Source organism: Melanerpes formicivorus, unplaced genomic scaffold (assembly GCF_026170545.1).
Source record: "Melanerpes formicivorus ecotype bairdi unplaced genomic scaffold, bMelFor1.0.p_v2 SCAF_13, whole genome shotgun sequence".
Taxonomy (NCBI): domain Eukaryota; kingdom Metazoa; phylum Chordata; class Aves; order Piciformes; family Picidae; genus Melanerpes; species Melanerpes formicivorus.
In genome coordinates, this window is record NW_027142365.1 from 20,617,505 (window position 1) to 20,637,955 (window position 20,451).

A 20,451-nucleotide genomic window follows, 5' to 3' on the forward strand; every position below is an offset into this window, starting at 1 on the left:
TCTCTTTCCCTGAATCGAGGTTGGCAATTGGCAGCTCTTTACAGAGATTTTTTTCCCCTTTCCTCCCTCTCTCCCTTCCTCTACTCCTGGATTTCAAAATAACATTGGAGGCAAGCAAGCAGCACCTAAGAGTGTAAACATGAAATAGAAACTGGGTTTGTTTTTCACTCCTTGACTGGAATACTTTGCACTTTGCCTGACTTGTACCAGCTGAGGCTCTGTCACATCCCTGCACAGGGGATGCACACACTGCAGGCAGGTGGTCACAAACATCCCTCCAGCCACTTGCTCTTCAGCAGCCTGCTGAGGAAAGCAAAACACAACACTAAGAAAGGGTTTTTATTAAAAGCACTTGGAATATTGTATAACAAAGGTCCAAAGTCCCTGATGTCAGCAGGACACTGACAACCACAGAGGTGAGGAGAGGAGATTAATGCACACATAAGCAGACAGGAGACAGCCTTTGACAGGGATGTGCTCCGTGGCTATTACAGAGCCCACAAGCAGGGCAGCGTGCGGTGAGGCACTCCGTGAGCAGGCTCCTTGGAAGCAGCACACACAGTCAGCTGCTTTAGCCCTGCTGTCTGCTTTCTCCTGAGCAACAGGAGGTGCACAGGAACGTTACAGGCACATGCAAGAGCAATGCAAAAGGTAGGAAAGCAGAGGCAGGGGCCAGGCACTTATTTGTTCTTGGCTGCCAGCGGCTTGCGGCTGATCTTCTTGGACTTGTCGTTGTTCTTCTTCGGCGGCTCGGGGTTGGCCTGCATGTGTCTGCCGTAGAGGCTGCAAGGGAAGGAGAGGGTCTGTCAGACAAGCCCTGAGCATGGCTGCTGCCCTGCAGCCCCCTGAGCAACGCACAGACAGGAAGGTCATCTTCACACAGATTCTTCCATCAGATCCCAGGCTGCGGTCCCTAGCAGCAGCTCTGCCCTGGCTCCCCAGGCCAGCGGCGCTGGGCAGAGCAGCGCTTGGGGAAGCAAAGGAGCAATCGGCTCTGCCTTCAGAAACTGGCAACCTTTACTCTGCACTGATGGCATTAAGGCTTGGGAGGCTGCAGGCATGTGTATTCCAGCTGACAGTGACAAAAATTGGGCTGAACTGCAGAGACAGAGTGCCCACTTAGAGCAACGTGAGCAGCGGCTGGAGGCAGAAAACCCAAGGGCTTGGTAATGTGACAGAGAGCAATGGTGTCACAGCCACCTCTGCTGCTCACACCTGATTGATGGTCCTGGGACAGCTACCAACACATCAATGCCACATTAGTAAGTACCACTGATTAAATGTTGACAAAGTACCCTACAATTAAGATGGGTAGTGTTCACAGCACAGCTAAACAGACTACATGGCTGAGAGGCTCTTGCTAAATATCACACAGTAATTAATAGATAATTTATGAGTAATCCTGATTGAACTAAATTAAAAACCTACCAAAAATAAACAGAGCTCAAACTCAACTTCCCTTACTGACAGCAAATGCTTCTGGAGATGTACTCTGCGGGGGTGGCACTCTACCTAGAAGGGAACAGCTCATTCAGCTCTATAAACACTGCCAGTGTTGACACCAACACTGAAATCCCCCTGAAGGCTCTGGCCCTGCTAAGGCTCCAGCACAGTGCTGCTCAGTGTCCACCCTGATCCCATTCCAGGTTGTTGCCAGCAAGCTGGACACTAACTTCCACCACTTGATAGGAATTCTGCTGCTGAAGAAGGCAGTGGCACCAGCTCCCACAGCAGCCTCCACATCTTGGTGGGCTTTGTCCCCAGCAGGGCTCAGGGTTGAGAACAGAATAGAATAGAATAGAATAGAATAGAATAGAATAGAATAGAATAGAATAGAATAGAATAGAATAGAATAGAATAGACCAGGTTGGAAGAGACCTTCAAGATCATCAAGTCCAACCTATCATCCAACACCACCTAAACAACTAACCCATGGCACCAAGCACCCCATCAAGTCTCCTCCTGAACACCTCCAGTGACGGCGACTCCACCACCTCCCCGGGCAGCCCATTCCAATGGGCAATCACTCAGGCGCAGCCTGAGACTGTGTCCTCTTGTTCTGGTGCTGAAACTCTGAGTATTCCTGAGCTGCCTTTGGATGTGTCAGAATCTGGATGGGTAGCTGCCAGCACTGCTGCCAGAGAAGCCAAGTCCTCCACATTCCTGTGTCTGGGTCCTCAGCCCCCTCACACAGACTCTGCCCCACATGTAGCCTGCATGTCTGTCCTGCCCCAGCTGCAAACAAGGAGCAGGCAGAGCTGCAGAGTAGGCTCAGGGAAGTGGTGGAGTCATCATCTCTGGAGGTGTTCGAGAGACATGTGGATGTGGAACTTTGGGACATGGTTTAATGGCCATGGTGGTGCTGGGCTGATGAACTCAATGATCTTAGGCCTTCTCCAACCTGGCTGATTCTATGATGCCTTACTCATGTTGGGGCAGACTTAGTTACTCATGGAATGTTGTGCTTATCAGGAAGCATGTCCTGAGACACAGTTCCAGAAAGCATGACCTGGGACACAGTTCTGCAGTGGCTAGCACCCCCAGCAGGTATTGTGGAGATGAGGTGACTCTTTGGTTACCCTTCCCTTTGCAGGCTGAAGCTCATTTCAGCTGGGGATGGGTCCTCCTTCCTCTGCAGGGGCTGCTGGACTATGCAGTTAACTGCAGGCAAGAGACAGAGCAAGGATGCAAACACAGCTCCTCTTGAGTCACTGTGAGGCAAGGCATGGCCATGGGGGTGATTGGTGTCACCTCATCCTCTACAGCTTCCAGAGCAGGAGGGGAGAGGGAGGTGCTGATCGCTTTTCTATGGGACCCAGGGGTAGGACATGTGGACACAGCTCACAGCTGTGCCAGGAGAAGTTTAGAGTGGACACTAGGAAGCATTTCTTTACCAAGACAGTGGCCAAAGACCAGAACAGGCTTCCTGGAGGGGCAGGTGATGCCCCAAGCCTGTCAGTGTTTGAGAGGCATTTGGACAATGCCCTGAACAACATGCTTCACCTTGCTCAGCTCTGCACTGTCCAGGCAGTGGGACTGGATGAAAGCTGTAGGTCCCTGCCAGCTGGAACCATTCTATTCTGCTGTCAGGAGTCAAAAATTACCACCCACTCCAAGCCTGGTTTTGCTGTCTCTAGAAAAGACTTTGAGGCTGAGGGTCCTGGATTTCAGGATGGGATCAGAGGATGTAGCAGGGTGGGGTGGAGCAGCAGCACCTCTGCAGCAGCTGTGGGGTTACATCATGCTGCTAAGCAGGCTGCTGTCAAGGTGCAGGGTACCCACCCAGCCTTGCTCAAGGAAACACAACTGCAGACTAGGACATTGCTTCCCCTCGCTGCAATTTGATGTGGCCATCAGGAGGGGATGGGAAGGCCTTTGCTAACGCACACAGACAGCCCTGACCCTCCACAGGAACTGCATGGCTATGAGGGGATACATCACACAGGGGCCTCTCTTCATCAGAGATGCAGCCCAGCAGCACAAGGCTGTGTCTCAGCCTGGGACCAATGCAACACCCACCCTGAGCACCTGGCCTCTTCTGGAAGGTGTTCACAGAACCACAGGATCAACCAGGTGGGCAGAGACCTCCAAGATCATCAAGTCCAACTGACCACCCAACCCTGACTAATCAACCAGACCATGGCACTGAGTGCCTCACCCAATCCCTTCTTAAAAACCTTCAGGCATGTTGACCCCACCACCTCCCTGGGCCACTCCAAAGGCCAATCTCTCTGTCTGGGAAGAACTTCTGTCCAAGGTCAAGCCTCAACTCCCCCCTGCACAGCTTGAGACTGTGTCCTCTTGTTCTGGTGCTGGGTGCCTGGGAGAAGAGACCAAGCCCCACCTGGCTACAACCTCCCTTCAGGGAGTTGGAGAGAGCAAGAAGGTCTCCCCTGAGCCTCCTCTTCTCCAGGCTAAGCAACCCCAGCTCCCTCAGCCTCTCCTCACAGGGCTGTGCTCAAGGCCTCTCCCCAGCCTTGTTGCCCTTCTCTGGACACCTTCAAGTCTCTCAATGTCCTTCTTAAACTGAGGAGCCCAGAACTGGACACAGGACTCAAGGTGTGGCCTAACCAGTGCTGAGCACAGGGCAGAATGACCTCCCTGCTCCTGCTGGCCACACTCTTCCTGATGCTCACCACCAGTGCCCCCAGTTTGGGGAGTCCAAGGAGGGAAGATATGGAAGGAGGCCTTTTGGTGCCAGGGAACACTATGAGCACAGAAGTGTCACTGCAGCAGGCTGTCCCATCAGAGACCAATCCAGAGCAGAAACAGGCAGGAAAGCAGCAGCACCTTGCTCTCAGCAGCCTGCATCAGAGCAGCTGACCCCTGCCAGCCATCATTTTGCACCTTAGAGAAGTTTGCCAGCAGAGCAGTGGAAATGCTGCTGAGCTCTGAGCACCAGCAGCCAGACACTGGCTTCCTGCTCGAGCTGGGCTTTGGCTGTAGAAGTGCTATTAAATTCAGAGCAGAATGTGAGGGGGTTCTCACACAGTAAGAAAGTTCCCACCTGGGACTTTAAGCACTGAATTGAGAGAGAATCCTCTAAGTCACACTGTCTGAGCACAGAACTGCTTGGCAGATGGGAACAGAAGTCCCCTGCCACTGTCCTGTCTTCCCCCTGCTGCTACCCCTTGCCCTGTTAGTGCCAACCCAGAGTGGACTGTAAGAGCTTTAGTGGTTTTCAGGTGTTACATTCCCTGTTCTGCTCAGGTTGTCCAGGCCACTTTTCTGCTTTGGAAACTCCAGATGCATTTCCTTCTCAGGTGACACCTCTGGCATTCATTCTGCCTCTCATTTCCTGCTTTCTCAGAGCCACTGCTCCAGATTGTGGACTGGAAGGACTCAAATGAGTGAATTTATTCTCAACAAGGGTCTCCAATGGAAATTCTCCTGACTGGATGCTTCTGAAGCACAGAAACCAGACACTGACAATTTTGAATGAAGCTCAGAGCTGTGGTTACTTGGGCAAAGACTTTTGTCTGCAGCATGAGGTGCAGCTGCCATGGCATTGTCTGGCAGTAAAAGTCCCAGCTGCCCTGTACACATCCACAGAACCACAGACTGCTCTGGCTTGGAAGGGACCTCCAGAGCTCATCCAGTCCAACCCCTCTGCACTCAGCAGGGACATCCCCAGCTAGATCAGGTTGCCCAGAGCCCTGTCCAGCCTCACCTTGAACATCTCCAGGCATGGAGCCTCAACCACCTCCCTGGGCAACCTGTGCCAGTGTTCCACCACCCTCCTGCTGCAGAACTTGTTCCTCACATCCAATCTCAATCTGCTCTGCTCTAGTTTGAAGCCATTGCCCCTGGTCCTGTCCCTGCAGGCCTTTGCAAGCAGTCCCTCTGCAGCCTTCAAGTACTGGCAGGCTGCTCTTAGGTCTCCCTGGAGCCTTCTCTTCTCCAGGCTGAACACCCCCAGCTCCCTCAGCCTGTCCTTATAGTGGAGCTGCTCCAACCCCATGAGCATTTTCTGGACCAGCTCCATCAGGTCCAGGCCCTTCCTGAGTGGAGGTCTCCAGAGCTGGCCCCAGCCCTGCAGGTGAGGTCTCCCCAGAGCAGAGCAGAGGGGCAGGATCCTCTCTCTCCATCTCTGGCCACACTGCTTTGGATGCAGCCCAGGCTGCCCTTGGCCTCATAATTAGTGGCATTCTTTGGCATTTGCTCCTTACCATATCCAGTGCTAGTGGTACTCCAGCAGCTCCCTCCACCCCACACAAATACTGGTAGAAGCAGCAGGGGTGCCTGAGCTGCAGGCACCTGCAGCACTTCCATGTCCCTTTCACTGATTCCCATGCCCAACCACTCCTGTGTGCAGGGGAGCATCACCCAGGGAAATGGGGGGCTGGGTTTGAAACAAGCAAATCAAAGACACCTACTTAGGTTTCTCTGGCAACATTTCAAGGAAGTTTCAGCTGCACACTGCTATCTGAGCTGCAGAGGAATGCTTCACAAGCTATCACAGGAGCCTGCCACACAAAGAGCAGGGATCAGACATATTTAGCTTGCAGAAGCCTTCACAGGCAGGGACTCTCTCTTGTGTTTGCACACATCAAATCTGAGGAGACATATGGTGTCACAACAACATTTAAATACAATAATGACTGTGATAATGCCTCTGGGACAGCATTTGCCTGCTGTTACACTAGAGAAAAGAGAACTCACCATCTCCAGTGAACTTGGGGCACAAAGCCAGGCACCACTTTTAGAGCTCCCATGGGAAAAAAAAGACCAAAAAGGGAAAAAAGCAACCAAGCAACCAACCTAACCAACAAAAACCCCAAAGCAACCAACCTAACCAACAAAACCCCAAAGCAAGCAACCAACCTAACCAACAAAAACCCCAAAGCAAGCAACCAACCTAACCAACAAAAACCCCAAAGCAAGCAAGCAACCTAACCAACAAAACCCCAAAGCAAGCAACCAACCTAACCAACAGAACCCCAAAGCAAGCAACCAACCTAACCAACAAAACCCCAAAGCAAGCAACCAACCTAACCAACAAAACCCCAAAGCAAGCAACCTAACCAACAGAACCCCAAAGCAAGCAACCTAACCAACAAAACCCCAAAGCAACCAACCTAACCAACAGAACCCCAAAGCAAGCAACTAACCTAACCAACAAAACCCCAAAGCAAGCAACTAACCTAACCAACAAAACCCCAAAGCAACCAAGCAACCTAACCAACAAAACCCCAAAGCAAGCAACCAACCTAACCAACAAAACCCCAAAGCAAGCAACCAACCTAACCAACAAAACCCCAAAGCAAGCAACCTAACCAACAAAACCCCAAAGCAAGCAACCAACCTAACCAACAAAAACCCCAAAGCAACCAACCTAACCAACAAAACCCCAAAGCAAGCAACCTAACCAACAAAACCCCAAAGCAAGCAACCTAACCAACAGAACCCCAAAGCAACCAACCTAACCAACAAAACCCCAAAGCAAGCAACCTAACCAACAAAACCCCAAAGCAACCAACCTAACCAACAGAACCCCAAAGCAACCAACCTAACCAACAAAACCCCAAAGCAACCAACCTAACCAACAGAACCCCAAAGCAAGCAACCTAACCAACAAAACCCCAAAGCAAGCAACCTAACCAACAGAACCCCAAAGCAACCAACCTAACCAACAAAACCCCAAAGCAACCAACCTAACCAACAAAACCCCAAAGCAACCAACCTAACCAACAGAACCCCAAAGCAACCAACCTAACCAACAGAACCCCAAAGCAAGCAACCTAACCAACAGAACCCCAAAGCAAGCAACCAACCTAACCAACAAAACCCCAAAGCAAGCAACCTAACCAACAAAACCCCAAAGCAACCAAGCAACCTAACCAACAGAACCCCAAAGCAAGCAACCAACCTAACCAACAAAAACCCCAAAGCAACCAACCTAACCAACAGAACCCCAAAGCAAGCAACCAACCTAACCAACAGAACCCCAAAGCAAGCAATCAACCAACACCTGATGGAGTTGATTCCCACAGGGCACAAACTACCTGCATGACAGGAGCACCTATGTATGCCCTGGGCTGCAGCATGGCATCCTGGCCTGCATGGGGAACAGTGTGGCCAGCAGGAGCAGGGAGGTCATTGTGCCCTGTGCTCAGCACTGGTTAGGCCACACCTCGAGTACTGTGTCCAGTTCTGGGCTCCTCAGTTTAAGAAGGACATTGAGATGCTGGAAGGTGTCCAGAGACAGGCAATGAGGCTGGGGAGAGGCCTTGAGCACAACCCTGTGAGGAGAGGCTGAGGGAGCTGGGGTTGCTTAGCCTGGAGAAGAGGAGGCTCAGGGGAGACCTCATTGCTCTCTACAACTCCCTGAAGGGAGGTTGTAGCCAGGTGGGGGTTGGTCTCTTCTCCCAGGCACCCAGCACCAGAACAAGAGGACACAGTCTCAAGCTGCACAGGGAAAGTTTAGGCTTGAGGTGAGGAGAAAGTTCTTCCCAGAAAGTATAATTGGCCACTGGGATGTGCTGCCCAGGGAGGTGGTGGAGTCCCTGTCCCTGGAGGTGTTCAAAAAAAGGATTGGATGTGGCACTTGGTGCCATGGTTTAGTTGTCAGGAGGGGTTAGGTAATAGGTTGGACTTGGTGATCTCCAAAGTCTTTTCCAACCTGCTTGATTCTGTGATTCTATGGCTGGAGATGACATGTGCAGTCCTCCAGGCTTTGGCTAGCTCCTGGAAGAATGCAGCCCCTGGCAGCAGAGCCTTCCCATCACCAACTGTCAGCCAAGCTGCAGCGAGCGGCTGTGGGCAGGCTCTGCTAACCCAACACGTCTGGCAGAGACAGAGCCCCACACCGGCCTCAGCAGCAGAGCTCAGCTCAGGACAGGCACCAGGCACTTCCTGGGGCTGAGCTGAGGAGATGCCAGCTTGACACAGCTCCTTGTATCAGCAGCCCCTTCGTGGTCAGGTGGTCTCCACAGACAGCCAAAGCAGCCCTCAGGCAGGTCGTGGCTGCTGTCTCGAGGCAGGTTCCTGAGGTAAATGCCCAGAAGGGATTCGTGGCAGCACCTTCTCACTTGGTGTCTTGCAATGCCACATGTTCATGGGGCTGGTACAGCTCTGAGCAGCACACTGCACACAGCTCACAGGCCAGCCCTCAGCTCAGACAGAAAGCCTGGACTGCAGACATTTCTCAGGCTCCCAGGGTGTCAGGGGTTGGAAGGACCTCTGGAGAGCTTCCAGTCCAACCCCCTGCCAGAGCAAGACCATAGAATCCAGCACAGGTCACACAGGAACACATCCAGACAGGGCTGCAAAGGCTCCACAGAAGGAGACTCCACAACCTCTCTGGGCAGCCTGCTCCAGGCCTCTGGGACCCTCACAGTGCAGAAGTTCCTCCTCATGTGGAGCTGGAACCTCCTGTGCTGCAGTTTCCATCCATTGCCCCTTGGCCTATCCCAGGGCACAGTGAGCAGAGGCTGTCCCTGTCCCTTCCTTCCTGACCCCCAGCCCTCAGCTATTGATAGACATTGATCAGATCCCTATCAGCCTCCTCCTCTCCAGACTAAGGCTCTCAGCCTCTCCTCCCCAGGCAGTGCTGCAGGCCCTGCAGCATCCTTGTAGCCCTCCCTTGGACTCCCTCCAGCAGATCCCTGTCCCTCCTGAACTGGGGAGCCCAGAGCTGGATGCAATATTCCAGGTGAGGCCTCCCTGAGGCAGAGTAGGGGGGGGGAGATGTCTGTGGTGTGCAGCAAGTCAGAACCACAGCTCACAGACTGCTGAGGCTTTGCAGACTGAGCAGCTGCAGTATGACTGGAGGCCTCCTCGTGATGGTAAAGTGAAAGGTTAAATGCAAGAGTGAAGATGCAGAATGCCCTCTGACAGAGATTTCCTTTTGCAGGTTCTTCATAGCAAGCATCTCTCATGAACAGAAATGTGTCTTTGTGTGCAGACATCAGCACAAACAAACCCTGCCTGCATCCCCTGCCTGCCCCCCTGCAAGTAACAAATGAGAGCACCACAGCTGCTGCAGCAAAACCAACAGCATCAAGTGAGAAGGATGCTCATTAAACTTCATCATTGTCTCCTTTAATGAAGCTTTTACTTAATAAAGATCCCCTGAGAAAATTGCCAGGATATTAGGCAAGGCCTTTGGTTATGTATCAGGGGCCTAAGCTGTCAGGAGCAGGCATGCAGTGCAGGAGCAGCGTTCCCAGGGGGAAAGAGTGAATCCAGCTCTCTTGTAATAAATTCAGAGAGAATCAATAACTGCAGCCTGCCACATTAGTTAGGCACTTAGGAAAGCAGGTGATCCTTCTAAATTAAACTACAAATTGCTAAATGTTGCAGGTTACAGCCTAGGATCAGGCATGGAGCCCTGAGAGCACACAGCCCTGCTACCAACAGCTCTGCATTAAAACAAACCCAAACCAACAAACCCCCATGGTGAACATTCATCAGGACCATGACCAGCAATGTGCTCTGGTGGCCACCACGGCCAGTGCTAGCCTGGGCTGCATTAGAAGGGCTGTGGTCAGTAGGTCAGAGAGGTTCTCCTCCCCCACTGCTCTGCCCTGCTGAGGCCACATCTGCAATGTTGTGTCCAGTTCTGGGCCCCTCAGCTCAAGAGGGACCTCAGGGAACTGCTTGAGAGAGTCCAGCACAGAGCCACAGAGCTGCTGCAGGCAGTGGAAGATCTTCCTCAGGAGGAGAGCCTGAGGCAGCTGAGGGCTCTTAGGCTTGGAGAGGAGGAGCCTGAGGGTGAGCTCCTTGCTGCTGCTCAAGATGTGCAGGGGCAGTGCCCAGAGGCTGGAGCCAGGCTCTGCTGGGTGCTGCCCAGTGCCAGCACAAGGGGCAGTGGTGGAAGCTGAGGCAGAGGAAGTGCCATGGAAACAGGAGAAAGTTTTTCCCTGTGAGGGTGACAGAGGCCTGGGGCAGGCTGCCCAGGGGGGTTGTGGAGTCTCCCTCTCTGGAGATGTTCAAGACCTGCCTGGCTGTGTTCCTGTGTGAGCTGCCCTGGGTGCTCCTGCTCTGGCAGGGGTTGGGCTGGGTGAGCTCTGGAGGTCCCTCCCAGCCCCTAACACTGTGTCTGTGATTCTGTGAAAGAGCCACTTCCAAAGGCCACCTTCAGCACAACTGCTGGAACGTTCCTCTCTTGCACAACAGCACAGCTGAAGGCTGCACAGCCTCTGATGCACACAGCAGCTCAAGTTCTGCAGCTCAAGTGCTCTGAAAGAGGCTCTCAGGAGGAGCCATGTGAGGAACACTGCTTTCAGCTGGTGCCTGCAATAGACCTCCAGGGTGAGTGCAGAAAGAAAAGGATGGGCACATGTCACTGTGATCCTGGTGAGATGCCACCCCCCAGAGCGCTCTGCAGCCTGAGAGACAAAGGGGAAGCATTCCAGTGCTGCTCACTGTGCCCAAGCCCAGGTGGCTATCAGTGCCCAGCTGCAGCTTCAAAGGGAGCTGTTCACAGGCACCTCAATGGGATGGTCTCCAGCCCCAGCTGCTAAAGCAGGACAGGGGAAAGCTGCTAGAGACCCAAAGCTGCAAGAAGTGCTTGCAAGACTGACAGACAGTAGCTACCCTGGGTGACACTTCCCAAGCACTCACTGCAAGCTGCCTTTGCCCTGGCAGACTCTGCAGAGGTTGTTGCTGCTCCTGGCATCCTCTGAGCCTGGGCCTGGCCTGTTTCCCTCTGCTCAAACCACAGCTCCCCCCAGGAAGGGCACAGGTACAGGGGTTTATCTTGTGAGCAATGTGCTGTGGAGGAAACCACTGGGGGTTAGAATTACTGTGCAAGAATCATCTCATCTGGGGAGCTTGCCAATGACTTGAACCTCAACAAGAGCAATCTGGGCAGCAGCAGGCAGTGTGAGACTGCAGCACAGGAGGCCAATGGCAGCCTGGGCTTCATCCAAAGCTGTGTGGCCAGAGATGGAGAGAGAGGATCCTGCCCCTCTGCTCTGCCCTGGGGGAAACCTCATCTGCAGGGCTGGGGCCAGCGCTGGAGCCCTCAATGCAGGAAGGACCTGGACCTGATGGAGAGGGTCCAGAGGAGGCCACAGAAATGCTCAGGGGATTGGAACAGCTCTGCTATGAGGACAGGCTGAGGGAGCTGGGGGTGTGCAGCCTGGAGAAGGCTCCAGGGAGACCTAATAGCAGCCTGCCAGGACCTGAAGGGGCTACAAGAAGGCTGCAGAGAGACTGTTTGCAGAGGCCTGCAGGGACAGGACCAGGGGCAATGGCTTCAAACTAGAGCAGAGCAGATTGAGATTGGATGTGAGGAACAAGTTCTGCAGCAGGAGGGTGGTGGAACACTGGAACAGGTTGCCCAGGGAGGTGGTTGAGGCTCCATGGCTGGAGATATTCAAGGTGAGGCTGGAGAGGGCTCTGGGCAACCTGATCCAGTGGAGGATGTCCCTGCTGAGTGCAGGAGGTTGGACTGGATGACTTTTAGAGGTCTCCTCTTACCCAAAGCCTTCTCTGATTCTATGAATTCATCTTTCTTGCCTGTGGCATAGGTCAGATGGTTCACATTAAGAGGGCTGTGGCATGGGTAAAATGCAGCCCTGGTTCCACGCACACCCAGGTGGCAAGCTGGAGCTTTAGGCCTGTTAACAAAGAGCACCAGGCAGGAGTGACTCATGTTATTCAGCTATTTTTTTGCCCCTTGTTTGCAAGTGCTCTGAGAGCAGATGGCAGCAGTGTCAGAGATGTTCATCATCTGAAGCATTCTGCAAGTTCCTTCCAGCTCTGGGCTCTCACCTGTGTGCAGCAGCTCTGTGCTCATGCTGTGGGCCAGGGGCAGCCCTGGCTGGTGAGAGGCACTGCAGAGCCTCTGGGCTGCTCAGCCTGCTGCACAGCTGCTCCAGTGTTTCCAGGGCTGTGACACTTCGCCCTCCTCTCTTGTCCCTCACACTCTGCTGTGCTTGACACTGTAGACTGCCTCCAGCTCCCCCAGCCCAGAGCCCAGCTTCAGGGCACTGCCAAGTGTAAAGTCTGGGCTGTGTTGCCATGCCAGTCCCCTGCCCAGTAATCTCCATAACCCAAAGCTCCTGCAGAGTTTGCTCTGACACCACCCTCCCCAATCCAGCCAAGTCCTGTCTTCACCTTTCAAAGAGTTTCTGCATCACCTGAAATCCCTAAACCCCTCAAGTGCTTTCTGGGGTCTTAGCCCCAACAGGTGAGCTGATGATCACCCCTCCCCATTTGGTTTAGCTCATTTTGTATCTAGTTCCATGGTCTGGCATTAGATGCAGCAAGGGTACAGAGCTGTGCATCCAGTGTGGCCACAGTGGACCCCTGCCTGAGGAAGCCAGCTCTGCAGAGAGCTTCCTGGTGTCTGCTGGGAGCTGCTCAGCTGCTCTGCTCAGCTAACAGTGGGCAGCTGGTGCCATGCAGACACTCACAGGGAGGCATCTTAAAATGCCAGATGAAAGCATCCAAAGCAGCCAGTGCCACTCCATGCCCTCCCTGCACACCGACAGGCTGCCTCCCATCACAGACTGCTGAGTCACACAGCCCAGTGCTGACTCACTGCAAATCCCTGCCTAAGGCCACTCCACATCCCAGCAAGCAAAGCACTCAGCCAATCCATCCTGGAGCTCCTGTGCACCCTCCCACCCAGCCCACGTGTCTCCCACAGGGCTCCCTTGTGCTGCATCCCTCAGCCCCAGGCTCTGCTGTACACGGAAAGCCTCAACCCCCCCGTGCCACATTTCACTCTCGTACCCTACAGGCTGCTGTCCCACAGGGACTCTGGCCTGGACTCAGGAGCTCCCCGAGGTCCTCCTCACAAGAGCATCACCAGCCCTGCTGTGACGACTCTGGAGCTCCAAGGCAGCAGCTGCAAGGGGACACTGTCCAGGGGGAGGTGGCAGGAGCGCCCCCGGGGCAGAGGCCGTGTGGAGAGCTGAGCCGAGGCAGCTGCGGTTCACAAACACTTCCCTCCTACAGGGCTGCAGCCGCTGGGGGAGACACATCCCCTCTCACCCTGGGTAATCCCAGCCCTGCTGCCCTGCAGGCTGAGGAGCAGCACTGCTTTCACTCCAGACAGAGTGCCATGCACTTGCTGGGCAGTTCTGCAGTGAAGGTGCAAGCCTTCTCCTCACGCTGCCCGAGGCTAGCAGCCTCTGGAGGCACGGGCTTTCAATGGGAGGCACAGCTGAGCACGGCTGGGAGCTCACAGAAGCCTGGCCAAAAACAACCCACCCCAAAAAGGTCTTTTCGAGAGGAAAATGTCCAGGGCAGGGTTTGCAAACCTGGCTAATGACTCTGCATACCCAGCCTGACAGAGGTGACAAGAGCCATGGCTCTGGGCAGAGGAGGTGTGGAAGGCACAGGGAACACCAGCACCTGCTTTCTGAAACCCAGACCAACACCCAGCACAGCTCTGGAGTCTCAGTCATGGCACAAAGAGGGCTCTCCATGCAACTGTCACCGAGATGGAAAGGGCAGGCCATGCTCAGCTTATTCCCTTAGAAGCAGAGACAAAGATGAATTGGACTTCACCTCCAGAATCCATCCTGCAGCTAAAAGCAGCCCTAGCTAGCCCAGTCCTGGCACAGCAGCCTCAGAGTGTCTGGAAGAGAACAGATTCCTGTCAGGCCCGGGCAGTGGTGAGGAACTTCTCACCTGGGACTGCACCTTCCAGCACACCTGGGAGGTTGGCTTGGCCTGGAGAAACTTCCCAGGTCAGAACATGAGGTCACCAGGGCTGAGAATTGCCACAGCCTTCCACAGAGGACTTGTGTCCTTCCCTTCCCACAGGGCAAACTCAGCTTCCCCACTCATGCACAGGCAGTGCCAGGTACCAGCAGCAGCTGAGGGAGCCAGCAGAATGGAATGGAATGGAATGGAATGGAATGGAATGGAATGGAATGGAATGGAATGGAATAGACCAGGTTGGAAGAGACCTTCAAGATTATTGTGGCCAACCTATCAGCCAACACCACCTAATCAACTAACCCATGGCACCAAGCACCCCATCAAGTCTCCTCCTGAACACCTCCAGGGATGGTGACTCCACCACCTCCCCGGGCAGCCCATTCCAATGGGCAATCACTCTCTCTGTGTAGAACTTCTTCCTAACCTCCAGCCTAAACCTCCCCTGGCACAGCTTGAGACTGTGTCCTCTTGTTCTGCTGCTGGCTGCCTGGGAGAAGAGACCAACCTCTGCCTGTCTACAACCTCCCTTCAGGGAGTTGTAGAGAGCAATGAGGTCACCCCTGAGCCTTCTCTTCTCCAGGCTAAGCAACCCCAGCTCCCTCAGCCTCTCCTCACAGGGCTGTGCTCCAGACCCCTCCCCAGCTTTGTTGCTCTTCTCTGGACTCGTTCCAGCAGCTCAACCTCCTTCCTAAACTGGGGGGCCCAGAACTGGACACAGGACTCAAGGTGTGGCCTAACCAGTGCAGTGTACAGGGGCAGAATGACCTCCCTGCTCCTGCTGGCCACACTCTTCCTGATGCAGACCAGGATGCCATTGGCCCTCTTGGCCGCCTGGGCACACTGCAGGCTCATGTTCAGCCTACCATCTATCAGCACCCCCAGGTCCCTCTCTGCCTGGCTGCTCTCAGCCACTCTGACCCCAGCCTGTAGCACTGCCTGGGGTTGCTGTGGCCAATGTGCAGAACCTGGCACTGGGATGTGTTCAATCTCCTGCCCTTGGCCTCTGCCCATCTGTCCAGCCTGTCCAGGTCCCTCTGCAGAGCCTCTCTACCCTCCAGCAGATCAACTCCTGCCCCCAGCTTGGTGTCGTCAGCAAATGTACTGATGACTGACTCAATGCCCTCATCCAGATCATCAATAAAGATGTTAAAGAGCACAGGGCTCAGCACTGATCCCTGGGGCACACCACTGGTGCCTGGCTGCCAGCTGGCTGTGGCACCATTCACCACCACTCTCTGGGCTCAGCCTCCAGCCAGTTCCTAACCCAGCTCAGAGTGCTGCTGTCCAAGCCAGGGGCTGACAGCTTGGCCAGGAGTTTGCTGTGGGGGACAGTGTCAAAGGCCTTGCTGCAGTCCAGGCAGACCACATCCACAGCCTGCCCCACATCCACCAGGCAGTCACCTGGGCATGGAAGGAGATCAGGTTGGTCAGGCAGGACCTGCCCTTCCTAAATCCATGCTGGCTGGGCCTGAGCCCTTGGCCATCCTGTAAGTGCTGTGTGATTGCACTCAAGATGACTGTTCCATGATCTTGTCTGGCACTGAGGTCAGGCTGACAGGCCTATGATTCCCTGGCTCATCCAACCAGCCCTTCTTGTGGATGGGCACCACGTTGGCAGCTTCCAGTCTTCTGGGACCTCTCCAGTGAGCCAGGACTAGTGGAAAATGATGGAGAGTGGCTTGGTCAGATCATCTGCCAGCTCTCTCAGCACCCTAGGATGGATCCCTTCCGGTCCCATGGACTTGTGGGGATCCAAGCTGCTGAGGAGAGCTCCAACTATCTGCTCCTGGAACTGAGAGAAACTATGCTGCTCCCTGGCTCCTTCTGCCAGTTCTGCAGGCCAGCTGTCTGGAAGAAATTCTGTCCTGCTAGTAAAAATTGAGGCAAAGAAGGTGTTAAGTATCTCTGCCTTTTCCTCATCCTTTGTTACAACGTTTCCCTCCATGTTCACCAAGGAGTGGAGGTTGTCCTTGCCCTTCCTCTTGCTATTAATGTATTTATAGAAGGAATTTTTGTTGTCCTTCACAGCAGAGGCCAGTTTAAGCTCCAAATGTGCTTTTGCCTCCCTAATTTTCTTCCTCCATGACCTAGCAACATCGTTAAACATTCCATGGGTTGCATCGCCTTTCTTCCAAAGATGATACACGCTCTTTTTTTCCCTTAGTTCTATTAGAAGTTCATTGCCCATCCAGGCTGGCCGTCTGCCCCGGCGGCTCATCTTCCAGCACACTGGCACAGCCTGTTCCTGCCCCTTCAAGACTTCTTCCCTGAAGCAGGTCCAGCTCTCCTGGACCCCTTTATTTTTAAGGGCTTTATCCCAAGGAACCCTCTGAGTTAGTTCCTTGAGTAACCTGAAGTCTGCCCTCCAGCAGTCCAGAGTGGAGGCCTTCTTGCTGCCCCTCTTAGCTTGGCTGAGTACCGAAAATTCAATTATCTCGTGGTCACTGGCCCCTAAACACCCTCCGACCACCACATCCCCACCAGCACTTCCCTGTTGGTGAAGAGGAGGTCATGGCCCCTAAACACCCTCTGACCACCACATCCCCACCAGCACTTCCCTGTTGGTGAAGAGGAGGTCATGGCCCCTAAACACCCTCCGACCACCACATCCCCACCAGCACTTCCCTGTTGGTGAAGAGGAGGTCATGGCCCCTAAACACCCTCTGACCACCACATCCCCACCAGCCCTTCCCTGTTGGTGAAGAGGAGGTCAAGCACAGCCTTGCCCCTGGTAGGCTCGCGCAGCACCTGGGATAAGAAGCTGTCCTCCATGCACTCTAAGAACCTCCTAGGCTGCCTCCTCTCTGCTGTGTTGAGATCCCAGCAGATGTCAGGCAGGTTGAAGTCGCCCATGAGAACAAGATCAGGTGATCTTGAGACAGCCTTAAGCTGTCTATAGAATGCTTCATCAACATCTTCCTCCTGGTTGGGTGGTCTACAACGGACTCCAGCCAGGATGTCTGCCCTGCTGGTCTTCCCTCTAATTCTCACCCACAAGCACTCAACCCAATTGTCCCTGATCTCCATCTCAATGGCATCTAGAGCCTCCCTGAGTGGCATCCTCCAGCCAACCCATCAGAAGGAATGAAGAGCCACAGAAGCTGCATAAGCAGGCTCCGTTCCATGGGCACAAGCCTGCACAGGTGGGTGCAGAGGAAAATGCACCAGCAGGAAGCACACAGACCACAGAAGTGAGCAGGGACCATGCTCTGCTTCCTGAGCTCATCTGCATCACCACAACCCTTGGCCTTACGTAGCTGTGGCTCCACAAGCATGCAGCAGAGGTGTCAGCACTGTGCTCCACTGATCCACACCACGCTGCTGGGACCTCCCTCAGGGCCCTCTGCCTGTTCTCAGACTAACCCTGGCCAGGGAGTGAACACAGGAAATAAACCACACTGCTGTGCTGCAGCCACTCTCCTGCAGCTGCCCTCCTGCAGCCACTCTCCTGCAGCCGCCCTCCTGCAGCCGCTCTCCTGCAGCCACTCTCCTGCAGCCAGCCTCCTGCAGCCACTCTCCTGCAGCCACTCTCCTGCAGCCGCTCTCCTGCAGCCGCTCTCCTGCAGCCGCCCTCCTGCAGCCACTCTCCTGCAGCCAGCCTCCTGCAGCCAGCCTCCTGCAGCCACTCTCCTGCAGCCACCCTCCTGCAGCCACTCTCCTGCAGTCAGCCTCCTGCAGCCGCTCTCCTGCAGCCACTCTCCTGCAGCCACTCTCCTGCAGCCGCTCTCCTGCAGCCACTCTCCTGCAGCCAGCCTCCTGCAGCTGCTCTCCTGCAGCCGCTCTCCTGCAGCCAGCTTCCTGCAGCCAGCTTCCTGCAGCCGCTCTCCTGCAGCCACTCTCCTGCAGCTGCTCTTCTGCAGCCACTCTCCTGCAGCCAGCCTCCTGCAGCCAGCCTCCTGCAGCCACTCTCCTGCAGCCGCTCTCCTGCAGCCACTCTCCTGCAGCCAGCCTCCTGCAGCCGCTCTCCTGCAGCCACTCTCCTGCAGCCAGCTTCCTGCAGCCACTCTCCTGCAGCCACTCTCCTGCAGCCAGCTTCCTGCAGCCACTCTCCTGCAGCCGCTCTCCTGCAGCCACTCTCCTGCAGCCAGCCTCCTGCAGCCACTCTCCTGCAGCCACTCTCCTGCAGCCGCTCTCCTGCAGCCGCTCTCCTGCAGCCGCCCTCCTGCAGCCACTCTCCTGCAGCCGCTCTCCTGCAGCCACTCTCCTGCAGCCACTCTCCTGCAGCCGCTCTCCTGCAGCCACTCTCCTGCAGCCAGCCTCCTGCAGCTGCTCTCCTGCAGCCGCTCTCCTGCAGCCAGCTTCCTGCAGCCAGCTTCCTGCAGCCAGCTTCCTGCAGCCGCTCTCCTGCAGCCACTCTCCTGCAGCTGCTCTTCTGCAGCCACTCTCCTGCAGCCAGCCTCCTGCAGCCAGCCTCCTGCAGCCACTCTCCTGCAGCCGCTCTCCTGCAGCCACTCTCCTGCAGCCAGCCTCCTGCAGCCGCTCTCCTGCAGCCACTCTCCTGCAGCCAGCTTCCTGCAGCCACTCTCCTGCAGCCACTCTCCTGCAGCCACTCTCCTGCAGCCAGCTTCCTGCAGCCACTCTCCTGCAGCCGCTCTCCTGCAGCCACTCTCCTGCAGCCAGCCTCCTGCAGCCGCTCTCCTGCAGCCACTCTCCTGCAGCCAGCCTCCTGCAGCTGCTTTCCTGCAGCCACTCTCCTGCAGCCAGCCTCCTGCAGCCAGCCTCCTGCAGCCACTCTCCTGCAGCCGCTCTCCTGCAGCCAGCCTCCTGCAGCCAGCCTCCTGCAGCTGCTCTCCTGCAGCTGCTCTCCTGCAGCCAGCCTCCTGCAGCTGCTCTCCTGCAGCCACTCTCCTGCAGCCGCTCTCCTGCAGCCAGCCTCCTGCAGCCGCTCTCCTGCAGCCACTCTCCTGCAGCCGCTCTCCTGCAGCTGCTCTCCTGCAGCCACTCTCCTGCAGCCACTCTCCTGCAGCCAGCCTCCTGCAGCCGCTCTCCTGCAGCCACTCTCCTGCAGCCACTCTCCTGCAGCCAGCCTCCTGCAGCTGCTCTCCTGCAGCCACTCTCCTGCAGCCACTCTCCTGCAGCCGCTCTCCTGCAGCCACTCTCCTGCAGCCACTCTCCTGCAGCCAGCCTCCTGCAGCTGCTCTCCTGCAGCCACTCTCCTGCAGCCACTCTCCTGCAGCCACTCTCCTGCAGCCAGCCTCCTGCAGCCACTCTCCTGCAGCCAGCCTCCTGCAGCCAGCCCCAGCCAGCCTTCTCCACCCTGCTGTTATTTCAGTGCTGCTGGCCACAGGGAGCCCTTGGGGCCTAAGCAAGCCAGGGCTCATTTTCCTCCTGCTAGAGGAGGAGGCTGCTGCTCAGATGCATCCCCTTACATAATCTTTATTATTGATTTACTACCTGCAGTTTGCTGTGAACCTAATTAACATTAAAAAAAGAGGCAAGCAGAGGGTAAAAATAGCAAAGTGCAAGGCAAGGAACTTTCCCTGCGTGGCTGTGTTCCTGGCAGGTACATTTCTTTTCCAGTAATTAGACAAAAGTGTACCAATAAAAGGTGCAGAGGGGGCTCTGGGGGGATGCTGCTGTGAAGAGCTCTGTTTTGCTCTTTGTTTTGCTTTTTCTAATCAAAGCTGGAGTGTCAGAGCCCTTCTGAGCCTGCCCTGCACACTGCAGACGGCAGCAGCAGGGGGCAGGCTCGGGGTCGGTGGCTTTCCAGGGGCAGGTCGTCTCCAGCCGTGCTCTCTGCTGGGCTGCCTCCCGTGCCTGCCCCTGGCTGTCTGCCTCTGCCCCCGTGCTGCCTGGGGCTCCCCACAGGGACACTAGGACCAAACAGCCATGAGGGAAGCAGTGAGCCCCCTGCACGGCCACTCCTGAGCCCCTCACACCTCCCACTTGTGGGACTCAACAGAGACCTCCTTCTGGAGGGCTGAGCAAGCTCTGGGGCCCATCAGGGTCTGTGGGGATGCCTGTGGAAGCTTTGGGATTGCACAGAAGGACTTCAGGAATAGTGAGGATTCCTGTGACATTCAGGGGAAGGGCAGGGAGGGGGGAAGGGAGGGATTGAGGTGGACAGCTGAGAACAAGTGCAGGGAAGTGGAGAGGCTCAGCTGAGGAAGAGAGGAGGCCAAGGGTGCAGGCAGGAGGCTGGGCAGCACACTCAGTAAGTTCTTACCAGCTCCTCTCTGTTTTGCCCTACCCAGCTCCTGGGCCTGCCTGCCCCCTCTGTGTGTTCCCTGCCTGATACATGCATGAGCCACCAGCAAAGCTCAGGGTGCCTGGAATGGCCTGAGCCCCTGACACCAGAGAAACCAAGGGGCTGGGACCAGCTCCCAG

The 20,451-nt window shown here is 55.4% G+C and overlaps 1 protein-coding gene across 2 annotated transcripts in view; it reads right to left on the reverse strand.

Moving 5' to 3' along the window:
* Nucleotides 1-324: 324 nt before the first annotated feature.
* The window catches only part of RSU1 (Ras suppressor protein 1), a 149,608-nt gene continuing 129,481 nt past the window's right edge, over nt 325-20,451 (reverse strand). For both annotated transcript variants that reach the window (XM_068146389.1, XM_068146388.1), the window contains one exon: nt 325-783. In XM_068146389.1, coding sequence (XP_068002490.1) covers nt 681-783 — 103 coding nt within the window. In that variant the 3' untranslated portion in view covers nt 325-680. The remainder of the gene's footprint in view (nt 784-20,451) is intronic.